The sequence below is a fragment of the Molothrus aeneus genome, chromosome 14 (genome assembly GCF_037042795.1).
Source record: "Molothrus aeneus isolate 106 chromosome 14, BPBGC_Maene_1.0, whole genome shotgun sequence".
Classification (NCBI taxonomy): Eukaryota; Metazoa; Chordata; class Aves; order Passeriformes; family Icteridae; genus Molothrus; species Molothrus aeneus.
In genome coordinates, this window is record NC_089659.1 from 7382088 (window position 1) to 7409065 (window position 26978).

The 26978-nt window shown below is 38.0% G+C and overlaps 1 protein-coding gene across 2 annotated transcripts in view; it reads left to right on the forward strand.

The window, feature by feature from the left end:
* The window catches only part of MTM1 (myotubularin 1), a 42360-nt gene that overhangs the window by 11895 nt on the left and 3487 nt on the right, over positions 1–26978 (forward strand). For both annotated transcript variants that reach the window (XM_066559455.1, XM_066559456.1), the window contains exons 5-15: positions 1113–1207; positions 2228–2338; positions 3257–3358; positions 11840–11923; positions 13052–13201; positions 15004–15192; positions 18224–18409; positions 19444–19650; positions 23579–23671; positions 24505–24618; positions 24935–25111. In XM_066559455.1, coding sequence (XP_066415552.1) covers positions 1113–1207; positions 2228–2338; positions 3257–3358; positions 11840–11923; positions 13052–13201; positions 15004–15192; positions 18224–18409; positions 19444–19650; positions 23579–23671; positions 24505–24618; positions 24935–25111 — 1508 coding nt within the window. The remainder of the gene's footprint in view (positions 1–1112; positions 1208–2227; positions 2339–3256; positions 3359–11839; positions 11924–13051; positions 13202–15003; positions 15193–18223; positions 18410–19443; positions 19651–23578; positions 23672–24504; positions 24619–24934; positions 25112–26978) is intronic.

Here is a 26978-nt window from a genome sequence, read left to right on the forward strand (position 1 = left end):
CCTTGTAGAGTGGTGTAGAATTTAAGCCTAAATGTGAATTCCCAAAGTACCACTTATGCTTCCCTTGACACAAGAGGGCATGAACAGGGCTTCTCTGCTCTTGATGGCTTTTACATACACAAATGCTGCAGCATGAGGGAGATTATCGTACTGTGTAGTTTTCTTTTCTTGATGGAGGCTCTTCCTGAAATGGAAGTCTCTGTTGGATTCTTTTACTTGTGCAGCGTCTCCTCCCCTATGGCCAGATTTGTTGGGTGGATTTGTAAACAAGATTGGCTTAATTGAAAACAAAGAGGTGATTCAGAGGAAGTAGTTTTGTTTTTATTGAGGAAGGTGTGAGGGAGAGGGTGTGGGACTGAGATGGATGTATGATGTGATCCTTATGGAAATTGTCTGTGCTTTGGGGAACTGCACTGGAATAGGGCACTTCTTGTGGAAGGCAGATAAATAGATTGGGCTAAAGAAATAAGTGGACAGGAAGAAATAGGGAAGTCTTTAATGTCATGATTGGACTCAATGATCTTGAGATATCTTTTCCAGCCTTAACAATTCTGTGATTGTGCTTGCATTGCTTCACTTAAATCTTTTTGAGTGGTGTGTGTTAGTATTTGTTCTGTTACTCTCCTTGCTGAAACACTGATGGCCCTACTCTGTTTGATTGCCTCAAATTGAAATGTAATGTTTCTCTGCAGAATGGTGAGTTCCCTAAACACTCTTCCACTTCAACTACTACTTCAGTAGAGAATTGTTTACAGAATGGTGTAATAGTATCAACAATGTATTTGTTCTGGGATGGTGAATAGACTGTGCTACAGTAATAACAGTACTCCCTGTTCTATGCCCTCCTGTGTAGTGCTGAGAAAGAAAACACAAATATAACTAGGGAAAGCTACTGAAATCTGTGCACTTAATTTGGACAAGTTTAGTATATGAGTCTTTCACATTTTCTTAATAATTCAAAAATTAAAGATAAAACTCAGATGTATTACTTTCTAAATTAATTCACCTCTGAGTACAGCTCTTGTTTTATTTTACTGCTACTTAAGTAATATTGTCCTCAGCTCTCATTTTGTCTTTTCACAATCTTCTAAGAAATACTACATTTTTTACAGACAAGGATGTTATTTATATGTGTCCATTTAATGGCCCAGTTAAAGGAAGAGTGTACATCACAAACTACAGGCTGTATCTAAGAAGTGTGGAAAATGTGAGTAACATGTCACAATTACTTCATGGGATGAGTTGGCTTTAAACTCCCTTCTGTTCCCCCCCACTGCCTTTGATTTATTTTGTGGCCAAACAGTTCATTTGTTTTAGTTTTGGCACACATATGCTTGTGGGATTGCATGGGAGGCTTTTTGCTTGAAATGGTCTGTAATGTTAGTAATAACCATATCTTAATTCTGTAATGACTAAATAGTAGTTGCCTTTGTGCCACTGAGAGATCTGTATTACAATATAAGTTCTTTAAAATTAATTGTGCTGTAAAAGTGTGATTTTTGCCTGGTAAAATTACAGTTTAATCACTTAGACTGAACTGATACCTTTATCTTTTGTCTGTCAGAGCTTTTTTGATAGCTGTTCACTTTACACTTTAATCTGTGATAGATCAAGGGCAGTAACTAATGATGTGCAATAGTTCTTAAAATGGCTCTCAGTAAACCAAGACTTTAATTGTCCTTGCTGTTAGAAAAGAAAAATACTTTGATCAGTAGAACCTTATATGAGTGGGGGGAGTGGTAGTGTGTTTGATAAACAGTGACATGGAAGAGAGTAAAACGTGCTTGTGATCTCTTCCATAATGTTGGGTTTTTTTTAAATAAGGATTTGGAACTATTGAACTGAGGCCTTTCTGGCTGTAGCTAACTGTACTAGTAATGTCTTTTTTCATTTAGCTCTGCTTTATGCTGTGTATCAATAAAGCAGTATTAACAAGCAGGGGCAATCAGTGTGTAGCAGAAGGCATTTCTTAGGGTGTTGCCACTGTTTTCTCTGCATACTGAACAAGGCATGAAATATTTTTGTAGCATGTTAAACTGGATGATGCTCAAGGCTGTAGAGTGACTGTACAGACTTCGTAACATGCTGGGAGAGGAGACTCAAAGGCAGAAACATGCTTTTGTTTCCTGTATGTATTTCATGTCTGCTTTCTATTCTGCAGTGCATAAGAACTTGAGTCTTGTTCTCACATTAATCTTTTCCTTCCTTACTCAATCTTTTCTTGCAGGATCCAGTTGTGATATTGGATGTTCCATTGGGTGTAATTTCCAGGATTGAAAAAATGGGAGGAGCTTCAAGCAGAGGAGAGAACTCTTATGGATTAGATATAACCTGTAAAGTAAGACTTTCCAATAATTCAGTTGGAAATGAAATCGAGAGGGTTTTTTTCCTCACTGATTACCTATTTATAGGAAGGGAAAAGCACATGTTTATGGATGAAAAAGTACATGTTTATGGATGAATTTAAAAGGAGCTTTTTGAAAATGGACAGGGAAATACCTTTTGTATAAAGGGCTGTTTAACTGTCCTACCTGTGTGCAAGGAGAGGGATTGGTCTTGCTTTCCAAATCACTAATTGACAAGGTTTTGCATGTCAGCTGTACTTTAGGGCATTATTACTGCACTGCTTTGTTATTTCATTTGTTCTAAAATGAGTATTTTTAATAATTCTGGTATCTTTGAAGAACATCTCAAACAAGGTCTTTGCAAACTATAAAGCCAGTGAAAAGTTTATGTAAAAAATATATATAGTGTCACAAAAAATTGTCACCATGGAAAACTATGGTCATAGGGGAGTTCCCAGTGGATAACTCAGAGTCCTTTACTGGATTCACTGAGTGTGTGCACATTTGATTCTTGGCAGCTAATGCACAGATTGCTTATTTTTGACACCAGTGATGAGAACATAGGAACAATGTATTCTACACAGATTATTGGCAAATCTTTCTTTCAAAAACAGAGTAATTCCCATCCTGCAAACTTTGAATAGCTCGTGAGACTTTTTAGTGAATGAAATAGAGCCATTTCTGATGGCTTCATGCCAAAGGGCCGTTTGCAGCATGCAGAGTGTGGTACTGCTTTATTTGTACAATTCTTATTCTATTTTATGGGATAAGAAATAAAACTGAACATTCACAAGGGTTTGAGGTGTGTTACAAGCAGATTCTAAATCATGTTTAGTGTATAATATAGCACTTGTACAGAGAGAAGCATCTTACAGCTTTGGTTCACCTAACAGATAATGGCTTTGTTTTAGGATATGAGGAATTTACGGTTTGCATTAAAACAAGAAGGGCACAGCAGAAGAGATATATTTGAAGTCCTCACAAAATATGCTTTTCCCCAGTCACATAACTTGGTAAGTTACATCATTTCTATTGCTGAGTTGTATTAATGCAAAGTTCTTGGCAATTAACTACCTATCTGACCTAGTAATGGCTACATCATGGCTGCTTCACAAGTGTAACAACAGAATCTGGCATTAGCATAAACTAAACAGCAGCTTTTATTTTTTTATATTTACGACACTTAAATCTATATATTTTGTAAAATTATGGATGTACTCCAGATACACTACTGAGCACCTCTGCTCCATACAGATTTCATTGCTTAGAAACTGCAAGTTATCCTCCCTAATTTGGGAATATAGGGAATAATACATGCCTTACTTGATTTCCTGAAAACATTAATTAATCAAACAGTCTCCAAGGCAATGGTAAGTATGAATCACCAAGGGTTTTACTTCAGGAGGAAAAGATATGGTAAGACAACACTTGTTTTATTGACTAAACTAATGAAAAATATAACAGGAATGCACTTGTGAATTTACATATTTATTTCAGGGTAAAAAAGTGTCTTATGGAAGAAATTGAGCAACAATGATGATAGCTAATCATTTTTTTGAAATCCATGCACTGTCCTTATTGTGAGTGGTTTGACATCTCTTTAGTAAATGCTTTATTTTGTCCATTGTAATGCTCAATTTACAATTTATTGGTGTGCTTTAATTTAGGATAATTGTATAAGAGCACTGTTCACAAAGTATTGGGAGCTTCTGCTCTGAATTTTAAGAACTTTGTTCAAAGAAATGTTGAGTATACAAGGCTGCAGCAAGAATCTTACTTTTTTCCAGGAATGTATGTGTCAGTCAATGGAGTAGACTTTATAAACATTTAATTCTTTAAAACTTCTCTGCAGATATTTTCATTCTATACACAAACTGTGGAGCGAAAGCATAAGGGAAAAGAAATGCTTTTGCTTAGAGTATTTTGTATTGTTAACAAATAGGCCTTCAGGAATGAAACAGATTTTTACATTTGAGTAGGTGGGAGGAGCTGTAATCACAAATAAGATAGTTGTTAAAGAAGTGAATATATCTAATTCTTCTGTTGCCGTTTTATCCATTTTAAAATAGAGAATGATTGAAAGGATGACAGGATATGTGAACCTTGAAAGTATGATGGAAAAGAAGAAGCTGTATGTGAAAATACCAAGTTATGGAGAGGTTCAGGTCAAAAGTGTCTTCTAGACATCACAGGGTTCTGGCTTCTGTTGCAAGAGGGTTATGGATTGGGTTATCCAGGGCACAGTCAAGTGTATTGTTGAATATTTCCTGTATTGTAGATTCCATCATGCCCATGCAATCTCATCCACATTATCATGAGGAAGAGGGTGGGGTTTTTTTTGAGGCTTGTATGTAGTGAATATGGGCAAATCAAGTTGTAACTGACTTAGGAGAGTGTCTTGTGGGATAACCCAGCTATGGGGCATGAATACCTTGGTGATGAGATGTGCACTTGTAGTAGGTTCATCATCCAGAAGGACCCAGAGATCCTGTCTGGTGATGGCAGTGAGTGATGTGTGGAGTTGGCCACTTCCTGCTTGATTTGCTGGACCTGTTGAACCTAGTAAAGCTCATCATTATATGGTCCATGTGAAGGCTGCTTGCCAACAGAAGTTAAGCTTAATAACAAAAGTCTTGGTTGAGGCAGTAGTAATCGGGCCCTTGGATTCAGTAAAGCACAGAAGTTGGGGAGATGGTGACAATGAGGAAGAGTGGCTGTACTTTGTCTCACAACTATGTCTGAAGCAGGGCATGCCTGTTAGAAATCAGGATTACTTTGGAGGGAAATAGAGTGAGCCTGTGTTCCATCTGAGTTGCAGCTGTCCTTATTTTCTAATGTCACAATGTTGATGAGCCCTTAACTTCAACATGAGCTAAGCAAGTGTGTGATTTTTTTTGGTGTGCTTTCATTGTATTTTGGCAAGCAGTTTAAATTCGTCCTGCCAAAGGTGAGTGTTTCTGCCTGGTTTTCCATTCCTGACTTGCTTTTTGCTGCATGAGTTTGAGGCTGCATGATGAACCAGATAGGGAAGTGAAAGGAACTAAAGTTAACAAGGAGATAAAAATAAAAGCTTTACTCTGAGTTACTTCCTGTCTTGTTAGTCCAAAGTGAGAGTGGTGTCAAAGCATCTTTGGGTGGATGTGAATGAGGAGGGATGATGGCACTGCTCCTTTCAGTGGCTGGTTAGATCAAGGTTTCACTGTGTGAATGTGGCAGTGTTGGGACTGTGCATGCCTGCCTTCCCCCTAGAGTGCAGCCAGCTCACTCAGAGAGGTGTTCTACAAAGAATGTGATGTACTTCCCCATGACAGCTGAGTGCAGATGGAAGCCCTCTGATACTCAAATGCTGAGCTCTTGTTCTTCTCTGGTCTCCTCTCTGCCTTTCAATTGTGTGGTTGATTATTCTTCTAATATCAAACTGATATTTGTATAATCACTGAGCCAGCATAACTCACTTATCCAAGACAAAATATTCTGTTTAGCCCTGTGCTGCTTTGGATGATATGGGGAGACCTGGTTTGAAATCAGTATGCATCAGAACCAGTGCAAGAGTGGACATATGAGTGGAGCAGGGAGAAGACAGGAGAGAAAAAAGGGGGATGTCCTGTTTTTGTCAATGATTAAATGTTAATGTAGCTCAGACCATCTTGTGGAAATGCATCCTGGATGTTTAGCTGGTTCAGCAGCACTGATGCTTGTACATCTTTGCAGTGGAAAGAAGATCTCATCAGACAATAAAGTTCTAATGCTTTACTGTCCTGATTTTTATCTGTATTTTTATATTTTATATAATATTTTTATATGATTGATTTTCAGCTGTAGTGGAACTTTATCCTAAGAGCTGATCCTAAACAGGAACTGGCAGAGATGCCTTGCTTCTGTTTTCTTCATGTTGTTCCATTCTTGTACAAATGGATGGTAAATAAAACCCAAAAGATAATTTCTGACTGCAATGTACTTACTGTTTTCAAGATTTGTCTCCATCACCATCCCAACAGCAGTGTTTGAGAGCCTGTAATAAATCACAACTGTTCCTCTCTGCCTCAGCATTGTCCTTGGTGCTTACTTTCAGAAGCTGATTCTTGTCTGTCTCCAGTTTGAGCATAGGTTGGGTTCAGATATCCTTGAATCAGTAACACAAAGTAAAATCTGATAGCTCATCTGACTGACAGCTTAGTTGATGGGAAGCAAGCAGCTGCTGTTGCTATTTGCAAACTTGTGCTAATTGAAAGAAAATTGTTGCTGAAAGTGTTTGCTTTTTTTTAACGTTTGGAAAAATAAAAGAAAATAGCCAACTTCCCCCCCAAATGAGATGTTTTAGTACACCACAAAAGATGAGATATATTTGGTCTCTGTAGTTTAGTTTCTACAAAGCAGCTGCTTCACTTCCTGATCTTACCATGAAAGTACACATCTTCATTTTTATAAGATTGTTCAGCACCAGGGTATCTGCACAGTCTGTGTTTATTCCTAACCCCAGTAGGTCTGTGGGAATGCCCATTTTGGTGAGGCTCTGGTGGCTGTGCTGGCTGACTGGAACTGCTCTGATGTCACTGCTCCTCCTGGCCATGTAAAATGTCTGAGGCTTGGCTCACACCAGTGCTGCTGCTGGATCTGCAGAGATGACTTCAGCTGGAGCAAGGCTGGCAAAGGGGTGGCAAGCTCTGACAGAGCACCTGAATTTGCAAAGAACCCCTTGGCTTGAGGCTTTGTTCCCCGTGTCACATCAGAGCCAGGGCAGCAGTGGTGTGAGGTGACAGTGTTCACAAAGTTATACCAGCACTACAATGTCTGCTCTTAGTTTTTAGATCAACAGGTAAGATGTAACTGGCTAGGTTGTAGTAATGGCATACTAAACACCATTAATAATGGCAAGGATTATGATGTATTTATTTTTAAATACACTGAGAAACTTTCAACCTTTACAGTGAGTAAAAAGTAATTTATTACATGTAAAAAGCGTACATCAGTGAGTTAGAAATAGAAAATGCAACGGATTTTCTTCACAGGTGTGTGGCACCTTGTTATTCTAGTTCTGCTGCTTTCTTCTTTTGCAATGCATAGATTGGTCAAAGATTTCCTAGATTGTGTCTACATTATATATTCATGTACAAGTCTAACATGTATTTATGTGCTGTGATTCCATGAAGAGTAAATATGTAGCTATTGTATTTATATTGATATTTATATATTTACATTACATTTATATTGCCAGACTGCTTGCTAAACTGTAATTGTGAGATTGCAGATGCTTTCTCCTTTACCTCACAGAACTATGTTGTGTTTTGAGCAACCAGTGTATTACATATTATTTTTGTGCACTACATGAGAAGGAGAAATTGAATGTTAAAGACAAGCACTCTATCTGTAGGAGGCTTAAAAATAGAGACTGTATTGAAATTGTTGGTTAACACCTGCAAGGAAGTAAACTATTATTTGCATAGTGAAGCATAAAAAGTAGTTTACCAAAAATGTTAAGCCTTGTCTGTATCCTTCTCTTTCTTTAGTATAGTTTTAGTTTAGTATTCTTTACTATAATAGAATATCATAAAATAATAAATCAGCCTTCTGAGAACATGGAGTCAGATTCTCATCTCTCACCTCGTCCTGGGGACCCTCACAAACACCACAAGGGAAGGATTAACAATGAGAGAAGGAATTGAATTCTGTGTGTGTAGAGGGAAGAAAAAATGAATGGAGGTCAGGGTGGAGACTCTGAGTACCTAAAGTATTATTTGGGGAGAAGGAGGATCTAGGAGGGATGTACCATAGATTTGAAGGGAAGATGTGTGAAGAAGGCATAGAACGAACCAACCTTTAATTAGTGTGGTATTTGAAAGGCTTTCCTGGGTGAGTGATGGTGCCCTGAGAGGGGCTGGCAGGGTTCCTGCCTTGGGCACCAGGCCATCCCGAGCCCTGCTCGTGTGGCTCTGCTCTGCCCTTGCTCTGCCCTCTGCATCTGAAGGCTATAAATAAAATACCCACCCAGCTGCTCTGTACCCAGTGTGAGACCTCCCTGCTTCCCTCCCCACATGCAAGTGTGTGTGACGGGCTCTAATGTGAAGGAGCCTGTATCCACAAAAAGCTAAGCCGTGTAATTTTACTAAGATAGCACCTCTCAAATTTTACATCAGGTGATGAAGAGAACCTATGCATGTTGTATTGTGAATGGCATAATTTCTCCTTCCTGTGTATTTCTGTTCCATTTGCCTGCTGCACTGTAGAATTGCACTCAGATTTCATGTACTGTGAGGTGAAAGCTTCAGCAGCGTTGAGTTAATCAAGACATAAATATACAAACATACTGCATTTAATCTGTAATCTTGGATTATTCAGGACAAAAGTAGAAATATGTGGGTCATTAGTGCAGATGTGAAGCTAGCCTGAACTATAGCAAACCCTTCTGGGATCTAACTAATGTATTTATCACATTTACTTGTTCACTATAATGTGGTTTATTAGTTTAGTTGCATTAGAATAATAAAATACCCAATTCAATAAAAAATGTTAGTCAGTAGAAATTATATTGCTCATTATCACATTTTCTTTCAAACAAAAATAAGTCATGTCCAAACACGTGCTAAATAAGGCTTGTACTGACACAGGTCAGAAAATGTAACTGTATCCAAGCCTATATCTTATGTTAAGTATATGATTCTAGTGGTTATAAGTGTGGATTGCTTGTTACAGTCAGGGTAAACTGGAATTAAAAATTAAATAGACCTATATGAATTGAGTGTAACTGTATGTAGAGTATTGCATCTGTGTATCTCCTACTCTGTTTTAATGACAACTTAACCCAGCCATAATTGTGTATTTTGTTGGGAGAAGTGGGCCTAAGGTAGGGTGGGGATGTTGCTGTGTTTCCAACGACAGCAGTTAGTAGTTCTTGAGTAGTATAATGCAGGAGTTTTCTCTGAATTGTTCACATAAAAATCTGAGTCCAAAGTTTTCTCCATACACCTTTGCATTCATTGTAGTGTTCTCTGATCTGTTAAGACTTCAGGTTTTTGCTGGTTGATCTATTCTACTAAAGATTTTTTTTTTTAATTGAGCAACATAGGAGGAATTTGTAGTACCTGAAATATCAGCAAAACTGATGAAGAATAATTGTCTACTTAAACAGCTAAGGGCTGTGTGACTGTAAGCTTTGGTAGCAGATGTGGTAAAGCTGCTGTAGCCAAGCATTTTAAATGACTCATGCTGTACAGAGTAGGACATTGTTCTTTCAGAAAGGATTCAATCCATCCCCTCATGCATAATAAATTTAACCCTGTTTTTTAAAAGATGAAAACAAAATGCACTTTTTCCTCTGTCTTGTGGATTTTTTGTGGGTGACATGAGCAGCATAGCTGCCATTTATTTTTAGTTCAGAACAACACCTTTTTTTTATTTTTGTCAGTAAAAACCTGTTCTATGTAGCAGCTATCACAGTGCACTGTAATAAACTCAGGAGTTTTACTTACCAGGGCTTCAGATGGGTAATTTTTACTTTCTCATGAGGAAACTTGCAGTAAGTAGGAACTTAAATAAAATACTTATTCCTGCCTTTAAGACATCTTAGGTGACCTGTTAGGATTCCAGTGTTTCTGTTTCATACTGTTCTAAGATTCTCCTTTGTCTCTGGGTCCTTGGTGAATTCTTAGCATAGTTGCTCTTTGGGATATAGCAAATTCCTTTGGGAGGAGGGGATGGTTCTTGTGTGCAGCTGTGTATTGATAGTTCAGCAAATCAGTTGCATCTACTGCTTCAGATAGTGATATTCCCATTTTGCTGTATTCCTTGTTTGCAATTAAACAGCCTTTTTCAGGTTTTTAAATAACTTTTGATACTTGCATCTACTTTTAATGAAATGGGTTTTTTTCTGGGAGAGTAGATGTCCACCTCTTCATCTCTTCCCTCTGTACCACTTGACCATTTGAGGGCAGTTTACTTAGTAAAAATAATTTATAATGTTTACTTGCACCGAAGGGTCTACCTCTTTAAAAGCTGTAAAGACATTCAGAAAATAAAACTAGGCAATGCAGTGTTTACTTCTGCAAATTGCCAAGGAGTGCTTTTGTTCAAAATAGGGATTTAATTTAAAATTCTAGTTTGTAAAACTAGTGACATAAAGCATCTTGAGTGAGCAGTAACATCTTTTTAAAATATTTGTTTGCTTGAGCTACATGAGAAGAAACCTCCTTCTGAGGGGGATTCAGTTTTGTGTTTTGATATGAGCTGTTCAGTGTTTAAAGCAGTGTAACTTATTGGGCTGAGCAGGATTGCCCAGAGCCTTCCTAAGGTTCAAAGCCTCCTCTTGGAGGGGTGGGGGTGGTGCAGGTTTGAAGAATTCCCTTCATTCTGGACCTTTGTAGGTGGAATCACAGCACCTTAGACCACAAGTTTTTTTTCTTGCTGACTGGGTTTTCTGCATGTGTGGGATGTTCAGTTTAGTGTTCGGTTTCCCCTTCAAGGGTTTTTGAATAGCTCAGGGACTTTCAGCTGTTTTGTTACAGATGGGCTATGATGGGCTCTGCACTGTTTCTGGTCTGTGTGCTGTTGCTCAGTTAGCTCAGCTCAACACATTCTCTTTTGTGTTTTCTTTTTTTCTTTTTTTTCTTTTTTTCTTTTTTTTTGTTTGAAACAACTTTGTTTCTTGCTGCTTTTGGTATCTGAAGAGTTTGTCAGCCACCAAAATCAATTTTCTCAATATAAACATTCCTCTTGCTTTCATCCTAAACTATAAAACAAACCAAGGGAGGAGAAGGGGGTTAGTTAGGTAATACAGCCCACTTGGAATTTGTTGGAAGGAGAAGGAAGATGAAAGGTATGAGGAACTTGCTGGAATGCTCAGTGAGGCTGCTCTGCTGTATAAATGAATTGTGAGAGCAAGTAATAAAGCAAGTAAAAAGTAAGTAATGTAAGCAGCTAACAATTTCATTTTCAATGGCAACTTTTTCATTTTCATGGAGTTTTGCAGTAATTGGGATTTCTCTTAGTAAATATCAGTTGGGGAGAGATGCAGAAGGGCAGCTGCTTCCTAGTGGCAATGAATAGCAATTAAAACCTTTTTCCACTTTGAATTTACCATCTAATGTTGTATGTTGTAATTGAGGCTGTGCCTATTGGAGAAATTTGGTGAGAAGACAGTGGTTTATTTAGTGATAATGTGAAAAATATGGGAAATAAACCATTCTAAAACATTTCAATCTCCTGACAGTAAGAAAGAAAAAAATCCAACCAGCTAACCTTTATAATTTCTATTTTTTTTTGTTACCTGGTAACTGTTGTGATATTTTCATTATTTTCATTACCAGAGCTGTATTTTTTGTTACTTCTTCTTTGCTCCATAGTCTTTCACATACCAGATATAAATAGAGAGAATGGGGCTGCCACAGAGCAGTCAGCCCTATTTTATGCTTGTGAGCATTGGGGTATAACTGATGATGTGCCCTCATATTTGCCATTTGCAGTCAGAGTTTGGTGTAAGAAGCTTCTTGTATATCTTACAGCCTTTTTTTGCCTTTGTAAATGAAGAAAAGTTTCCTGAAAATGGGTGGATGGTGTACAACCCAATGTCTGAGTACAGGAGACAGGTGAGTTATTACAGTTGCCATTGCCTGGTGCTTTCACATTTCCCAGCTTGCATAGAGAAATTACTGTTTGTACATTTCTCTTATCAGCTGTTGGGAGAGGATGGAATTGCAACTTGAAGAAAAGTAAAGGAAAGAAATAAAACACTTGAGCCTTTAAAAAAACACTAGAATGTCACAGGAAGGTAATCTTTGCTCTGAAGGAAGTTATTGATGCCTCTTCCAATGTGCCACTGCTTAGTGAGCACAGGTGGGGAGAATGTGCCAAATATGTAACTGTAGTGTCCTAAACATAGATTGGATTTGTTCTTCTTCCCAAAATGAAGTGGGGAAAAAAAAATCCAGCTTGTTTTAGAAACAGCATTGCTTTACAGAAATTATAGATGTCTATGAGTATTCTTCCTTGCTCCTTATGTGATCTTGGAAAAATATCAATGAAAGAGGATGATATTTCATTTTAAAATGTCTGTTAGATAACTAAAGTATGACAAAAAAATAAATAGCAAACAATAAGAACTTCCTTAATTTTTTTACCCTCTGTAGTTTTTTTGGTTCATGGTTAGAAGCCTAAGGCCCAAAAAAGGTAAAATACAAACACCTATACAAACCCCACTGTGCATGTGTGGAGGACTTAGCAGTATTTCTCCTGGAAATGCCTTACTGGTCAGAGTGCAACTAGGAGATATTCTTTCTCTGTAAGAAAGTTACCCTGAATCTTACTTTTAACCTGATGGTAGTACCAGGCTACAGGGAAGAAAGGTTATAGTGCAACTTTCTCCTCCACTGTCTCTCTTCACCAGGCAAGGTGGAAAGCAAAGCTTTAGGCAAGGAGAGAAGGTAATTTTCTTTCCTCAATCCCACAGTTAAAGAAATACATCTCCTAGTTTCAGTCATTGTTTTGAAGTTACTATAAGGCTAGAATTGTGTGCATAAGGGTATGAGATGGCTCTGCAGCTGTTTAAGGCTGTGAATCCATCTGCAATGAGCTGGTAATCTTTTCTGCTTCTATTCCTTTGACATGGTACTTAGTTAAATTGTTGCTGTGTGGCCATAATGTCATGTAAAATTCAGAAGCAGACTTACTACTTGTTCAGCCAAAACCACATGGGCTAACTGCATGTTGTGTTTTAGGGGCTGCCCAACGAGCGGTGGCGGGTGACTTTCATCAACGAGCACTACGGGCTGTGTGACACGTACCCATCGCTCCTGGTCGTGCCCTACAACGCCACAGATGAGGATCTCAAGAAGGTTGCTGCCTTTAGGTCCCGAAATAGAATCCCGGTGGGTATTGGCTGGTGGAACTTTCCTGAAAGTGTAGCTAGTTTTAGGTTACATCCAGACAACTTCTTGCTGAACATGACGCAGAGGATGCTTTTTTTTTTTTTTGAAAGTGGTTGTGGCAAAATAGTTTTGATTGGCTGGTGGTTTTCACTGCTTGGAACTGGTATCTTGGTCAAACCACATTTCCGTTTTTCCCCCGTCACCCATGACAGCTTCATTGGTTTTAACTTGACTTGCCCAGTAACAGTGGCCAGCAGTGCAGTTTCCCTTGATGAGGAAGGAGCCTTACTGCCATATGCACTGGTTACTATTGCTGAATGCCCATAAAAAGTAATCACAAATGTTGTTCTGCAAGCAAACCACATGGCATTTATACATAGTTGCACTGGTCAGTTCTAAAATAAGGCCTCATGCATAGTCTCTTTAGTGAATTCTTGGGCTTTTTAATCTGTAGAATAAGAGAAACCCATTTGACTTCTTGAGTTGCTGTAATGAAAATTCTATGAGGTGAGAGAATTTTTGTATATCAGCTCTTTATAGCACCATAGAAAATAAAATTTCTATCCTAATACTTGTTTTAACTGGTATTTCCCTTTGGCAAACTCGGAAGATGTGCTGGATTCTTAGACAGTATCAGAAAGCTGCTTCAAATCTGTTTCAAACAGATGCACAGCTCAATATGACAGACATTTATCAGATATGGTATTTACTGACAGACTAGGTCTATAATTAAAAATTTACTATATATACACTATATATACATATCTGTATAATATGTAATGTGTATAGAATACATATGTGTAATGTATAGCCTATGCATATAGTTCTAATAACCTAATGGTGTCGTCCCTGTCACCTCAAAATTCATGACAGGCCTTTTGGTATGCCTGTACAGCAAGTAATTACCTTGGTAATAGTAATTTTATTAAAATAGTAATTTTAAATAGTAATTTTATTCTTGTCAAGAAATAGCCACTTGTCCTCACCCCTTCTCCCCCCCTGCCAGGTCTTGTTTCTGATCTACACCTCAGGAATGAACAGTTTCTGAGGGTTGGATTTTGGAGGGTTTTTTGTTTGAACTCTGATCTTCTTTTACTCTGTAACCCACAACCTGTGGAGTGGGTGAGAATACTGTTTCTTAATATTTTTCAACAATGAAATTGCGGTTTTTTGCCTGCTTCTTGGGTTTCTTGCTTATCTTTAATCTCTGGCACTGCATCTGTTCCCTGGGCAGCTCACTGTCTTTTGTGGCAAGTCCTCTCTGGCTCAGAACAACAAAGACAGCATGTGCTTCGCTCCAGTGCCTTCTCTTTGTAAAGAGGGCTGAGGAACAAAATGTGCTTTTAAGAGAAGAGAAATCATTCAAGATACTGCAGGAAAGTTCAACTTCCCTTCCTTATCCAAAAAGGGGAAAAGTTGTTCTTGTAGAATTGAAGTATCTTAGTCACCATTTCTACAATCAGTTCATTTTCCTGGGTTGATTTTAGTTTCAGCAGAGATTGCTGTGTTTGTTACTAGTTTACTTTTAAGGATATTTGTGTAACCTAAGACTTGTAGGAAAATATTAAAATACTTTGGATTATATAGGTAAGTATGATTTCAGCAAGCATTAAATATGTAAGAGAACTCTTTGGAAGATTATTATTAAATCTTATAGGACTAGAAGCAGTTGAGATGTCAAGGGATGGTATTTTGGAGAAATAAAAAGAAAGGTGTTAATTTTCAGTGTCTATTTTAAAGAATACAGCTTTAAGCTATGATTTCATCACTAAAATGAGTTTCCTTGGCTGCCATGTGGCCAGGTTCTCTCGTGGATTCACCCAGAGACCCAAGCTGTCATCATGCGCTGCAGTCAGCCCCTGGTGGGAATGAGCGGCAAGCGGAACAAGGATGATGAAAGGTACCTCGATATCATCAGGGAGGCCAACGGGCAGATCTCCAAACTCACCATCTATGATGCAAGGCCCAATGTCAATGCTGTTGCAAACAAGGTAAACAGATGCTTCTAATGTCCTGGTTTTGAAGAGAGTGAGGAGGAGACTTTGCAGTTTTCTGTGAGGAGGTTTTGGGGAATAGTAGTAATCTTAATGTAGATAAATTTACATAATCAACTACTGAGCCTCAAGGCCATGAAAGGACATGAGTGTCTAAAGTAGGTCCCTAAGCAGAGTTTCAGGACCATATGTGAATTTCCAGACATGCTTTACTGTGTCTGTTCTCAGCCAAGCACAGATTCTAGCATGGGACTGAAGTTGGGCATGACTGCACTCTGCACTGGTCTGTAGAGCATGACCCCTGTTGGAATGACAGGCCACCTCTGTGCATCCTGCAGATGCTCTGGGAGAATTGCTTTCTAGAAAGGATGTGTGCATAAAGCCAAGCCCACTGACAGGCATCCTTTGTTTGGGTCTTCCTAACTGTTACATGGTCTACTTCAGACCTATTCTGGCATCCATCAAATAAAGAGAAAGTGATAAATAAGTTGAGTGTTTGCAGTGTAAAGTAGTATGGGTATGATCTTGGATACCTTCGTACCTGTTGTTCTTCCCCGGGTGCTTGCAGTTGGTAAGTACAGAAACAGTGTTTTCATTGGGTAAGGTGACTGTTTCTTTATGGTCAAAACCTAAATGGGATCAGATTCATACTAGCCCAGGCTGGAACAGATCTTGAAAAATCATCTCCTCTAACCTGTCAGGAAGAAAAGGTATGCCTGTGGGTTGCTTTCTCCTCTGTTTCCCCTTCAGCTGTGTTGAGGATTAGACTATTTAGGCAAGCTCAGGTAATGCCAGTACTCTGTATCAGTGTTGTTTTTGGCATGGAGCACAGTAGACATGGATGTGCTCTATCTTTATATGCAAAAACCATGTTAGGTGAAGGACCCAAGTTTAATGCTTTTGTCATAAGAGAATGTGCCACACCTGGGGATAGTCCCTTAGCAAACACACATGAAGGGACATGCTCTTCAGTGCTTACTAGTGAAGGTGTGTGTCTGCACAGCAAAGAGCTTCAGCTGAGCTCAAGAGTGTTTGAGACCTGAGTGAAAGTACAAGTGTTCTTATCTGGAGAGAAGGAATTCCAGCTTCCGAATAGTCCTGTGGAACAAAGCAAACACCAGTTTAGTGAAATGAGTCCTCTTCAGTGTTTGTGCTGAAAGGAATATGAAATGGTAAAAGTTGTTTGCATCTAAGAGCTTTATGTGTAACAAATGTTAAGTTGCTTTCACGAATAACAATAATAATTCAAGGGGGACAATAATACTGGCAGTTTGCTCTGTGCAAGTTAGGTGTACAGCCCTATTTGTACCTGTACAGCCTTCTCTATAATACAGAATGTAATTTGTTAAGCTTTGATACTATGCTTGTGTGCATAGCACACATTCTTTCACAGACTCTGTCCTAGGGGCTGTTTTAACCTGATGGTTTGCATTTTGAGGGTCTGCCTCAATTGTTTGCATTTGACTGTACAAATCCCATTATCCTTTGCACACTGAATTTTTATGGGTGAACAAAACATGTCATCATTCTGTTTACCTTTTGGAAAGATTGTCAGTTGCATCTTTGAAACAAACGGGGTAAAAAATTGAGTTTGTACAAGAACTGCAGAAAAGTTTAAGGTAATGTCTTATAGACAAACTTGGTATGTACATGTTTTAATTAATTCTTCATATATCTAAATATGAAATGCTCAATCAGAGCAGTAGACACAGTAGGGTACATTCCTGGATCTGAGGGAGAATGACATAAAAAGTGCAAAGCAGTGTTGATCAGCTCTGAAAATATTTTTTGAGCAGCTGTGAAGATTTGTCTAAGCAAAATTTTGGGCTGTGCTACTCATGGACTGCTGTGTTTCTTGTACATAGGTCAAGACAGTCAGGAGCTGCAGCAGCCCTGATGCTGAAATTACAGTCATACCTCACAAAGACTTCACAACAATCAAAGAAAAGAGAAAAATACACTCATTGCTTCTTTCACTGCAGAGCCTGACAGCTCTGATAATAACCCAACATCTGAGAAAAGAGATAGAATAGAACACAGATACTGTGCTGCTGTACAGCAGTGTTGGTGGCACTCATGGGGAAAGGCTACACTGTGCTTTAGGCTCTTGTCTGATGTATAGCTGGTGGCTGCAATGGCATATAAAGGCAAAATATATTTATCCAAATTTTATGGCATGTTTTTGCTGTCTGCAGGAAATGCTGCAATTTTGCAGTGCTCTGAGCTTGAGGGAGCTGGTGATGTTTAGTCTGAAGAAAAGGAGGCTCAGGAGGGACCTTATCACTTTATACAGCTGCCTGAAAGGAGGGTGCAGCCAGGTGGGGGTCAGGCTCTTCTCCGGAGTAACAAGTGATGGGGCAAGAGTAAATGGCCTCAAGATGCACCAGGAGAAGTTTAAATTGGATATCAGGGAAATTTTATTTCTAGAAAGGCTGTCCAGGGAAGTGGTTGAATCACTGTCCCTTGAAGTATTTAAAAGATGTGGCACTTGGGGGTGTGGTTTACTGGTGGGCTTGGCACTGTGGATTAATGGTTGGACTCAATGATCTTAAAGGTCTTTTCCAAGCCAAACAATTTCATGTTTATCTTTGGAAAGTCTCATTGGTGGCTGTGTGCCCTTAAATATGTGTGGGTTTTCTGCTTCCTTTTGTGACCAGGCACATCCTCTGTATTGGTGATGGTTAAATGTTTTGAAAGAGCAGCAGCAGAGCAGAGTTTTCACTCTTTAATATCTTAACAGTCTAAATATGTGTTTAGTCTTCAGCACTAAAATGAAGTTTTAGAAAGTTTAAAGTAAGCTTTAATGTTGTTGCTAATTTACTTCTTAAAGACAGAATCTTAGATTCTTGAACATCATTTTTAAATTAAAGGTATCTTATACTTAACTGAACTCTTAAATTTAAATTTATTTGGCCAAACATTTTATCATTTTTGTCTATTTCCATGTCAAATGGCATTCATTCCTTTCTTGCTCTGTTGAAAAGAGTGTATATATGACTAAAGTTAATTTCAGATCTCTTGTTTGTAGGCAACTGGGGGAGGATATGAAGGTGAAGATGCATATCCCAATGCAGAACTTACCTTCTTGGACATTCATAACATTCATGTCATGCGGGAATCTTTGAAGAAGCTGAAGGACATTGTTTATCCTAATGTGGAAGAATCACACTGGTTGTCAAGTCTGGAATCAACCCATTGGTTAGAACATATAAAGGTAATTTTTTCTTGGTTGTTTGAAAGATGTTTGTCCAAATCTGTCATGTCATACTGGCTTTCTTTGCTAAGCTTTGAAATAGTCCTAGAATACATCAAACTACTTGGACTACACAAACAACATCTCTGAGTGTTGGCTTTTTTGCCAACTAATCTTAGAGTATGTTATGAGACTCATAACTAAGCAACAGGTGAAACTGAGTGTTTGTTGCATGCCTCAAGTTAAGAGTCTTTAGTAGAAGAATGCATTCTTAGTCTGATTGGCTTTACATGCATGAGAACTGATTTATTTTGGTTTCTTGCAATACAGGCCTGCAAATGACTGTCATAGTGAGATATTAGTAAATACTTCAGTTTTCAGTGTGTAAGTGACTTTATTTTGTGAATTACAGTTTTGTAAATAAATCTTGTAAATTTATTTGTAAATTTTGTAATTTTCATCTGGTAGCACAAATAAAATACTTAAGCTGGTAATTCACCAGTGTTCTTACTAGTTGACCTTTGGATCTTTTGCCTCATGTACAGCTGTGCAAAAGTAATTAGAGTATTATGTAATGAATCCTACTTGATAAAATTTTCATCTTAATTTAATAGTTGGAAAATAAGTATATTAGAAGGGTGCAAGCTCCTTTTTCCAACAACTGAGATAATTCAGTCATTTAGTTCAAAGAAAGGAGTCAAATGAAATAACACTGAATTTTTAGAGAGTATATCCTATGGTAAATCCCCTCTTTCTTTGAAAAAGAAGCTTATGTTCTTTGGTTTATCATGGTTACTGTTTTCTGCCCCATTTTTTAAGAATTTGCTGTGAGATGAATTTGATCTTACTAAGGGATTAGGGAACCAATCAGTTTCTCTATTTTTATGCAAGAAATTCACTTGATCATCTAGAACATTCTTTTCCAATTAACTACACTGCTCTTTTCAGGTCTTTTAATGGAAACAGCATTATTTCAGATACAAAGAAATCAACGTAGAGCTGTAATTAGAGCAGAATTAAGCTGTGTTTTGTTTGGTGTGTGTTGCTCTGGCCAGCTGGTGCTGACAGGAGCCATCCAGGTGGCAGACAAGGTGTCATCAGGCCGGAGCTCGGTGCTGGTTCACTGCAGCGACGGCTGGGACCGCACGGCTCAGCTCACCTCCCTGGCCATGCTCATGCTGGACAGCTACTACAGAACCATCCAAGGCTTTGAAGTTCTGGTGCAGAAAGAGTGGATCAGCTTTGGACACAAGTTTGCATCGGTAAGAATTAGAAGATAATTGCTAAGACTGTGCGGTATTAACTTTTTGAAAAGCTCCAGTGTTAAACTGCTTGCTTTGCATCAGGGTTTGATAATTCCTTTCATTATTTTTGAACTTGGATTTAAAACATTTCCAGGTAAACTGAGCAGAAGTTTTAGGTTTGGACCTGTTTGATCAATATTTTTCTTGCTATTCTTTCTCTGAGAACTCATATGTTGTCCTTTGCATCCTTTTAAAAGCATGGAATTGTGATGGTGCTTGCAGGGGTCTTAGGATGAGGGAAGAGACAAGGATCTGACTCCATGTTTCAGAAGGCTTGATTTATTATTTTATGGTATATATTATATTAAAACTATACTAAAAGAATAGAAGAAAGGATTTCATCAGAAGGCTAGCTAAGAATAGAAAAGGAATGGAATGATAACAAAAGCTTGTGTCTTGGACAGGGAGAGTGAGTCCAAGCCAGCTGACTGTGATTGGCCATTAATTAGAAACAACCACATGAGCCCAATCACAGCTGCACCTGTTGCATTCCACAGCAGCAGATAATCATTGTTTACATTTTGTTCCTGAGGCCTCTCAGCTTCTCAGGAGAAAAAATCCTAAGGAAAGGATTTTTCAGAAAATATCATGGCTACAATGGAATTGCTAGGGTCACTGTGGTTATTGAGAAAATACAGAGGCAGAAAGAAAATAAGGAGGCAGAAAAATTGTGTCCTTTCAAATTCTTCAGCTGAAGATCAGATAAAGCTGGGACATGAGGTTCTCCATCACTCTTTCTTTGGACTGTTTTGACTGTCACAAGGAGCAGATGAATGAGTTTGACCAGTGTCTTCTAAGAGAGATTTTGCATGCGGATTCCCAAATATTCTAAACTTGTTGTAATAGCTCCCAAGAGGCTGTCATTGGTAATGCTGGCTTAATTTCTGTTCAGTTGTCTTCTGGGCAGAAGGTTAGAAGCTAAGAAGGTTCAAGTAGTTGCTTCCATAGGAAGTCCTTAATATTTCACAGGTATGTGAATAATTTTCACAGAAAATTCACAGAATATTCTGGGTAGGAAGGGATCCTGTTCATCCTTTTTTGTGTTAGAAAACTTTTCAAAGTCTTAGTGGAACTTCTTCTAAATGTGGCAGCTAACCATTTAACCAGGAAATCTACATGAGGAACCTGGAGGAGCAGATTAGGTTGCCGTGGGGACTGCCTGTTACTTACTATAAACAGTACAACAGTGTTGCTTGTAGGAGCTGAACCTTGTAATTCACAGTAAAAAGTTTCTACAACTTCACTAGGAGTTACTTGCATGGATATTTTGTCCCTAGTGTAATATTCTAAAGATATTAATATTGCTAAAATTCAGAAAATAGGCAATCTGGAAAAAATCAAGAAATGGAAAAATCTACCTACCTGTGTGTTTCATGCCCGTTTTACATTTACAATCATGTAGGAGTGTTGTAGTCCTTTGGAAATCCATGTATAGCTACTCAGCATAAATCACCTCACCATTTACATGTGCTTGTAGGCTGTGGCAGTTTCTGACCTGACATTCAGAAGGTGCTTTGAGGCTTAGGAGGTTTGTATTTTGGGTGTTGGGAGTAGTCTGGTTTTTTGTGTACTTACTTGTAGTCTTTTAGCAGTGATAATGTTCTATAAACCTTTAAGCATTCTGTCTTGGTACAGCCACAGGAAAATGTGAAGCCAGTGGCTTGACTTTTTATTCTCACGTTTTATTTTGTACTTCAAAAAGTTAAGAGTCAGGATGCAGATAAAATTAGATGGTATAACTAGGGCACTTGAAGTCAGAAACATGTGTTATGGTTTACCACAGAGCTTAAAAAGAGATCTGTGTGTTCTTCATCATTATTAATAAATTCAAATAATCTATGTTTCTTTTTGTTAAACCATTCATTTTAGTTGGATAATCAAAGGATTTTGTTCTCCTTCAACAGATGTTTTTTTCCAAATAATGAGGCAGGACTTGGCATCCCTTCCAGATGATTCACTCAGTCCATTGGTTCATGTCTGACAATGTAGCAGCAATAAGAGTGATTTAAGTAGTTGCTTTTGCTTAAACTGCTATTTTCCCAAGTTGCTCAGTCAAGTAGCAATCTTTGGAAACGGTTGAAGCCACTCTTTAGCCATCTGCTGTTATCTGAGAGTACTGTAAATTTTTATTTGATGGGTTATTTAGCTTATAGTGAAAGTCAATCTTTTCTGGAGTGTTCTGTAGAAGTGGTGGAGTCACCATCCCTGGACAGATTTAAGACCTGTGATGTGTTGCTTGGGGACATGGCTTAGTGGTGGACTTGTGAGTTCTGGGTTAACAGTTGGACCCCATGATCTCAAAGGGCTTTTCCAACCTTCACTATTCGATGATTAAAAAATTATAATGCAAGCAGAAAATATTATGATAATTCATACTCCTTTTTAGCTGGGTAATTATGTGATAGAATTGTGACATTGAATAGTGAGAACTAGACATTTAGTGCAGTTAGAGCAGCTCCTGAACCTCATCTCTGAAACTGCTGTTTCATTTTCCTTCAGGAGGGAGTTGAAGAGTAGAGCATTACTTACATTGTCTGGGCTGGTGCAAGCTTTGTGTTTTTATGATACCAGGGTTGCAATGTGGATTATTTAATATCAAATAACCAAATAGTAGACTACTTAATAGTTTCTCACCATATTTTATATCAAATGAGGTGAGCAATAAGTTTCCTTGTTGAAAAGGAATTCCCTACCCCAACTTTTCTATGTGTGCTGAATTTAGTGTACTCTCCAGATGATAAATTTGCTTATGTGGAATTTAATTCTAATTATGCATTCAAATATGAGACAAAATTATAGATGGCAAATAGTCAGACATCCTGAAACTGCTAACTATAGTGGAAGTGGACAGACTTTCACTCCTTACTACACACATATATGATTCTTAATGGATATTGAGTATTTCAAGCCATGAAAACTGAAGAGCAAGGAAGCCAATTTTGTTTTCTTCTTTATAGCCCTTTTCTAGTCATTTGTTACTGTTGACTGAGTTCAGCTGCAATTCCTCATCTCCCTCTATTTCCTCCCATTCAATTCTATTATTTTAAACTGTCTTGGAAGCCATTGTACAGAGTAGTGTACTGCTCTTGTGATTTTTCATGTCCTTGAGGCATTAAGCTTGCTCTCTTACAGGCAGATAGACAACATCTCAGGTCAACATACCTGCCTTTCTTTTGTCTCCTCCAGCAAGTACATTCAAAGAGAATTATGGAATGAAAAGAAACTCTTTTTCCCTGAATCTCTTACCTGTTCTCAGCTATCAAATGCAAAAAGGAAGTAAAACAGCTTTTACCAAATTACTTTTTGTCTGTGGGGCAAATTCCTTTGATTGTTACTTTGGGCACCTCAGAATAAGTGGCTCACCCAAACTTAAACAATCTGTTAATTTTGTGTCAAGAACATGAATTTTTTTTGATCTTGTTCATATTTGCCTACTATCTCAGGGTGAATATTAAAGTTCAAGTATGGAGGAGAAGATTATGTGTGGATAATTTGATGATCTAGGTCCTGCAGTGGCTTAAAATAAAAAGGAAGACAAAGTATGCACCTTGGCTTTTGACAGACTTACCATGTAAATGTAGTTCAGAATATGTCTTGATTAGTTAAGTAATGGATGCTTCCACAGTTCTGCTTGTCTAAAAATCAACAGGTTTTTATAACAGGACCAGTTATCATTTTGGAATTTATTTCAGATATCTTTGGAACAGCTTTGCAGGGTTTCTGTATCTGAATCTCTCCTCCTTGGTGCAGTAACTAATTTTGAAATTTTAACAGTGGGTTGCTTTATTGCAAAAGAATTAACACTCTAGTACAAAATAAGAAACCATGTCTGTTGCCATAAAATAGCATGTTTCAGTTAACAGGAGGCTGCTTTGCTTCATTTCAGAGAATAGGCCACGGTGATAAAAATCATGCTGATACTGACAGATCGCCCATCTTTCTCCAGTTTATTGATTGTGTGTGGCAGATGTCTAAACAGGTATGTGGTGTTGTTCTTCAGAAGGTAACAGTGTGAAGAGATTACTGAACTAAAACCCTACATCTTTATTTTTTTGAAAAAGTATTTGAAGAGGACAGTATACCCCTCTGCTCTGACCTGTAGTAAAAAAGAGTGTGTTTACTTTTTTGAAGGTGATATACAGGCTGTGGTTATGTTGCTGGACATGGCACTGGCTGTGCAGGCATGGCTGGTGTTCCTGGATATGGGATTCTCAGGCACATTCTGAGGGATGTTTCATACCTGGCAGAAAGCTTTTACAGGAATTGCACCCAACTTTCTTAATGGGGTCTGTTGTTTTGTTTGACCATTTTGTGAAGCTGTCCCTTGAACTGCAGGGACACCTGTTTTATCTATGCTTAAAAAAGAAGCTAGGGAGCTTTTGAGTGCTGTGATTTAAACATTGTAATATCAGTAAGTAATGAAACAAAGCACTGAACTTAGTCCACTTAGGACTAAGGATCAGGACCTTTATTTTCCTGTGTGGTGCTGGACTGCAAGAATGCACTGAAGAGATCTTACTCTGTCTTGCTAGTAAAAGCATGTGTAACCATTCTGTACTTTATTCATTTTATAAATTAAAGGTAGCTAGAACATTTTGAGAAGAGATTTTTCAGTGACTAGTTTGAGAAAGTTGAACACCTTGTGTCATTGGAACACTTAGTCTGCTATAAAGTATATGAAAGTATTATCTTAAAAATTATTTGCAGATGTATCCGCACTTCTAAACTCTACCTTCAGCCTTTTAACCAGGGCATGTGCATATCCCCCTGCATTTTCCATGTAAACAATGAGTTTGTCTTTCCTGGTTTTAGTTTCCTACGGCCTTTGAATTCAATGAGCAGTTCCTGATTGCAATCCTGGATCACTTGTACAGCTGCCGCTTTGGCACTTTCCTGTATAACAGCGAGTTCCTCAGAGAAAAAGAGGTTGGTCAAACCAATGATTGTGTCATTGCATTGCTGTCTTTACTGTAGGTGATTGCAAGGATTTTTGGTTGTATTGTATTTGGTTAGAGCCCTTGCAGACAGTGATTTTGAACTGGATTTTTTTCTTATAGAATAGTGCCATGCAGTCACTAAAATTCTTGTCAAGCACTGGCTTTGGAATCTTTATAATACAGTAATGTATTATGCTTCTAAGTAAACCAGAAGTGTGCTAATTTTGGAATGTAACAATGGCTTCTATGATGGATTTCTTGATTTTATGCATATATTTACTGTTCTTATTTTGATTTCATTTTAGAAAGTGACTGAGAGAACGTTATCCTTATGGTCTTTGATAAACAGTGACAAATCTAGATACACCAATGCTTTTTATAGTAAAGAGCTTAATCGAGCACTCTACCCTGTAGCCAGCATGCGCCATTTAGAGCTCTGGGTTAATTACTACATCAGGTGGAACCCCAGGATTCGGCAACAAGTAAGTAAATTCTCTATAACGTACTAAAAATGCTCTTAGACATAGGAAATAAGGATTTTGTAGATTTTGTAGAGCACTACCTGTAATCTGTCCGGTTTTTAATGTTATATTTTTTGTAAAGATGGAGGAAAAAGCATAAGCAATTATTTAGCTGTCTCTTAGCTCATTGAACTTATTTCTCTGTTTAGTAGCAAGTCATTCTTGAGCTCTTTCTAGCCCTTTTTCTTGTACACATGTCTAAGGGCATTTGATGCTACTAAATCCTGAATGGCAATGCTTAGAAGTGGGGCTTGCTGATCCCTGAAGAGGGGCATTAGCAACACGAACACAGTTGCATTTGCTTGCTCTTTCTCCTTCTGCTTAGAGAGGGTATGAAACAATTTACAAATGAAATGACCTGTTGAGTCCTTTCTTTTTCAAAGCTATATGAATTGATGGTAAGATTTAATTTTTTTATGTAACATTGATGACCCAGCATTGTTTACACTGGGGATGAAAGCTTTTATTGAAAATTGTACAAGTAAATCAGATTGGAAGTCCAGAAAAGCTTTTATCAAAAGACACATAGTTCAGTTCTGTGGTTTTAATCCATATGGACACTCAGTGTTTGTTACAGTCTTGCTGGAAATCACCACCACGTGGCACATAAAGATTTTGTATAGAGACTTTTTTGTCCTTTTTAACAGCTTGTGGAGATTTGAGTAGAAGATAGAGGAGCAATTTGCTTGACAGAAGCAGTCTTCACATCCAGCCCTTGGAATGAGTCAGTAGTTTTCAAGCAATACACTTCCTTTTGCACAGCTGATCTCCTGTATTATTTACAGCACTTGAGAGGCTTCAGGAAAGCCTGGCAGTTTGCTATGGCTTTTTACAAATACATTCCCTTTTGGAATTGGAAGTCCTGGTTTTAAAGCTTTTGTTGCTTGGTGTGAAAGATGAGGGTGTTTTGCAAAAGGTGAATATAAAGATTTATTTTAGAAAATCAAGGATGATAAGACATGCACATTAGCTGTAGATCTACTTAAAAATGCAGTTTGCCATTATTTGAGAGAGCTTTTTGGCAGGAGTTTCTCCTTGGAAATGCAAACCCAAGTGACAGTATTCCATGCTGCTACTACTGGTCCCTAATTTTCACCATTTTTGAACACAAAATGCAACATTTTTTTCTGCACATGAAATTTATGCTTCATCTTCAATTAAGCAACTGAATAATGACATGTGGCCTGAATCATTTTTTTGATGACCTTTCTTAGTCTATTCCTTAGAATTATGTTCTGCTAGCAAAGCTATTATCCTACATCACCGGTCATCTTAGTACCTACATCAGCACTGATGCAACTTCCACAGTTGCCTCAGCATTCATCATGATCCTCAGATGGGTGCATCTCAGAGTGCTGGTTGAACTGGTTTTGAACTGGTGCAGTGTTCAGCCATTTGCTGCTGAAACTCCACTGCTGATAGCTTTGAATTACAGGCAGTTAACTGTGAAACAGCAGCAATTTCTAGACAGGTGTATTCAGCTGAAGGTAACTTAAGGCTCTCTCTCTGCTTTGGACATTTGTAATAGTTCTTTTCCATTTGTTTCATTAGTCTGAAAAGGACATTAAGCTCAAACTGGAAATGGTTAAAAGGCTCTTTCTGAGTAATCTCCTGAAAGCCAGAGCAGTTGATTTTAAACACGTGCAAGTTTACATAGGAAAATCACTTTAAAAAGTTTTTTCACTTAGTTACACCAAGTTGCAAATTAACTACTAAAAATTCAAGTAAATTTCATCAGTGAGAGAAGTTATTTAAGCTGAAGACATGGATCTTAATCTGATCAGTGTAGCTAAAATAATCTGGCTAAACACTGTGTTTTGTGGAAGAT